The following is a 3,237-nucleotide window of genomic DNA, read 5'->3' on the forward strand; positions in this document are numbered from 1 at the left end:
CATGAAAGCAGTTTGTAAATATATTTTGCAGCCTCATTATGCGGTTCTGCTCTTTTTAGTAAAATATTGACTGTGTAATTCATATATCAAACAAACACAAAGGCTTCCGATGGATTCAGTTTTATTCAGAGTAAACATTTATTGGGCTACTCCCGCGCTCATGCTTTATCTGTCAAATGTTAGAAAAGGCTCTTGGTGAAATATCTGAATCATGCTCGGGAGTTTACAGATCACTTATTGAGAAAAGACATTGCACCAAATTAGAACTCGTTTAAGGAACTTGTTTAAGTAAGAGAAAGTGAGTCAAAAACGAGTCTTTCATTTTAAATGATAACATCTTTTTAATGGCACAACCAGTGGCAACCCATCTTACCTCAGAATATAAGAATCTTAAGAGAAAGCTTCATTTTTGCATAGCAGAAAATAAAGCATGTGCATTTATTTTAAGTGCAGGCCTTGACTTGTCAGAAGAAAAAAAAATAGGTATCTATCACAGGTTATGTATGGAAGTCCATAGAGGCCATGCAATATTGTTATTTTGGGTTCTGTTATCTCATGATCACGAGATAAATAAGTCGTGATCTTGAGATAACGGAACCCATAATAATAATATTACATGGGCTGTATGAACTTCCATAGTAATAGGGACCGATTGTGTGCCCAGAGGAGCAGTGAGCGGCCGGGCCCTCAGATGGTGTGGTGGAGGTAAATGGGAAGTGGCGACGGAGAGATGCAGTTATCGTAGAACATCTGGAAATTTAGATCCACGTCCATCCGACTCTTCAGGAAGATCTCCAGCTCTTGGACGGGCATCTCATTGACTCGGTTGCCCTCCTTGGAGTTCTTGGCTACGGCGCCCTGCGAGGGAAAGCGGATGCGGACGTCATGGGGCGCGTTGCGGTCATACTCAGTGCAGCAGTACGCTGACCACACGTCCTCGGGGATGGCGACGCGGTCCTGGTTGTTCCGTCGGATCATGTTGCCCGTCGTTGTCACGCCAGTGACGATATAGGCAGTGCCGCGGCAGTAGTTGTTGAGGCGGGTGCGGATGCGCTCCTCGTATTCGCGCCACGGCCCGATGTTGAACTCCCGAATCTCCGGCACCACGTTGGTGAGGGTGTAGGTGGCAGCACGGTCATACGGGTCGGACTGGTGCTGGTCCGGGTTCAGGTGACCCCTCTCATAGAGGACCACGTCGGAGTAATCGTCAAGGACTGCCTGGCTGTCTTCAAACTTCATGTGCAGGTAGCCGGTGGGGAAGGGCAGCATGTTGCCATTCCCATCGATCTCTGCCAGCTGAGGGGAGGTGAAAAAAGCACTTCAAAAGTTGCAGTATCATGCGTTAAAAAAACAACAACACAAGTTTCTGCCAAACTGGGGACAACTTGTTCAAAAACGAAAGAGTCACTCACCAAGAATGATTAATTTGTACATTGTGAAACAAATTGTAATCTGAATTTGTGAAATTGTAATTTGAATTGTAATCTGCATCCATAATAACAGCGCAATATGAGTTTTATCTCTACTCCTGCCCCCCCCCCCCCTTATTTTAAAGTAGAGTTCTTTTTGTTGGGAGAGAAAATGTTTCGGCTCTGTCTTTGTGTTTTTCTCGATAGTGACCTCTTGAAAACACAATAAAAAGTTTGCTTGCAAGAAATGCAAAAGCAATCTTGCCCACGAGACTTTTCAGCTTCCTCCTTTTCAGCTAACTGCCTGGAAAGTGTTAACATCCATCCATCCATTAGCTAAGCTGCTTATCCGAATTTGGGTCGTGGGATGCTGGAGCCTATCCCAGCAGTCATTGGGCGGCAGGCGAGGAGACACCCTGGACAGGCCGCCAAGCCATCACAGGGCCAACACACACACACACACACACACACATACATACCTAGGGACAATTTAGAATGGCCGATTCACTTGACCTATATGTCTTTGGACTGTGGGAACCGGAGCACCCGGAGGAAACCCATGCAGACACGGGGAGAACATGCAAAATTCACACAGAGGACGGCCTGGGGTGACCCCCCCCCCAATGTTGGACTACCCCGGGGTTCAAACCCAGGACCATCTTGCTGTGAGGCGAGTTAACAAGTGTTGATATGGAGCATCATAATCTGCAAGTTATCACTTTATGGTTAGACAGGCAGCAACACTGAAGTCAGGTCTCTATTCACACAAAACTGACGTAACATGTCCCCGTTGTGACATTTGAAGAACAAAGTGGAAGAATATACCAAGAGGTTAAACAGAAGTCTCTGACCTGTGGCTCATACATCCAAGGGTAGTCCACACGCCTGTCTCCCTCGGTCTTCTTGAAGGTGTATGCTGAGTAAATCGGTATTCGTTTCAGGGGGTCGTAGAGAGTCACAAAACGAGGCTTGTCTGCATAACGCTGGCAGATTTTTTTCAGCCTGATGTCGGTGAACCCTCGCGGCGGTGTTCCCATGTACAGGGAGTCCTTGCATCGCTCCACATGGTTGAAATCAAAAACAACTGTTGCTGGAGTATTACGCACAAAATATGATAGTGCAAAAACAAACAGTAAACAGCACCTTGAGTTGTGCATGGCCTAACCTTTCCCTTCAAGGGCTCTTACTCTTTAGACTGCCGTGGAACAGTGATATGAGTGTATACTTATAATTAAACTGTAACAGACACGGATATGCAAAAGGAAGGCTGGCCACCTAACGTATGTGGGTGTGGTTGTGCAAGACATGGAAATGTCTTCGTACGCATTGCAGATTAAAAAAAAACACTTTTTTATATCGTACATAGCACTATATAATATATGATTGCTTATGACATGAAACAGGCTTGTACTGTCTCATAAAGAATTTACTTGACTCATTGGATTATTTTGCTGCTTATTTGTTGACCACTTTCCCTACCGTTGAGTGTTTCTTTTAACAAAGTGTGTATATGTGTATATATATATATATATATATATATATGCACAAAAATATTGGGACACACCTTTTAATCATTGAATTCAGGTGTTTCATTCAGACCCATGGCCACAGGTGTATGAAATCAAGCAGCTAGCCATGCAGTCTGCATTTACAAACATTTGTGAAAGAATGGGTCGTTCTGAAGAGCTCAGTGAATTCAAGCGTGGTACTGTCATAGGATGCCACCTTTGCAATAAGTCAGTTCGTGAAATTTCTTCCCTGCTAGATATTACACAGTCAACTGTAAGTGGTATTATTGAAAAGTGGAAGAGTTTAGGAACAATAGCAC

The 3,237-nt window shown here is 44.4% G+C and overlaps 1 protein-coding gene across 1 annotated transcript; it reads right to left on the reverse strand.

Moving 5' to 3' along the window:
* Nucleotides 1–353: 353 nt before the first annotated feature.
* LOC130117315 (endonuclease domain-containing 1 protein) lies at nucleotides 354–2,579 on the reverse strand. The gene is made up of 2 exons (XM_056285527.1): nucleotides 2,261–2,579; nucleotides 354–1,296 (listed from the first exon to the last, which is right to left on the reverse strand). Exons 1-2 carry the CDS (start codon nucleotides 2,564–2,566, stop codon nucleotides 688–690), a joined length of 915 nt encoding a protein of 304 aa, XP_056141502.1. The 5' UTR covers nucleotides 2,567–2,579; the 3' UTR covers nucleotides 354–687.
* Nucleotides 2,580–3,237: the final 658 nt, after the last annotated feature.

Source organism: Lampris incognitus, chromosome 8, assembly GCF_029633865.1.
Source record: "Lampris incognitus isolate fLamInc1 chromosome 8, fLamInc1.hap2, whole genome shotgun sequence".
Lineage (NCBI taxonomy): Eukaryota > Metazoa > Chordata > Actinopteri > Lampriformes > Lampridae > Lampris > Lampris incognitus.

Bases quoted from the DNA above. Each gene is read 5' to 3' on its own strand.
- LOC130117315 (XM_056285527.1), bottom strand. From the start codon at position 2,566: ATGCACAACTCAAGGTGCTGTTTACTGTTTGTTTTTGCACTATCATAT. The intron at 1,297-2,260 runs GTCAGAGACTTC...ACCTCCCCTCAG, and splicing joins CTTGGATGTATGAGCCACAG to CTGGCAGAGATCGATGGGAA.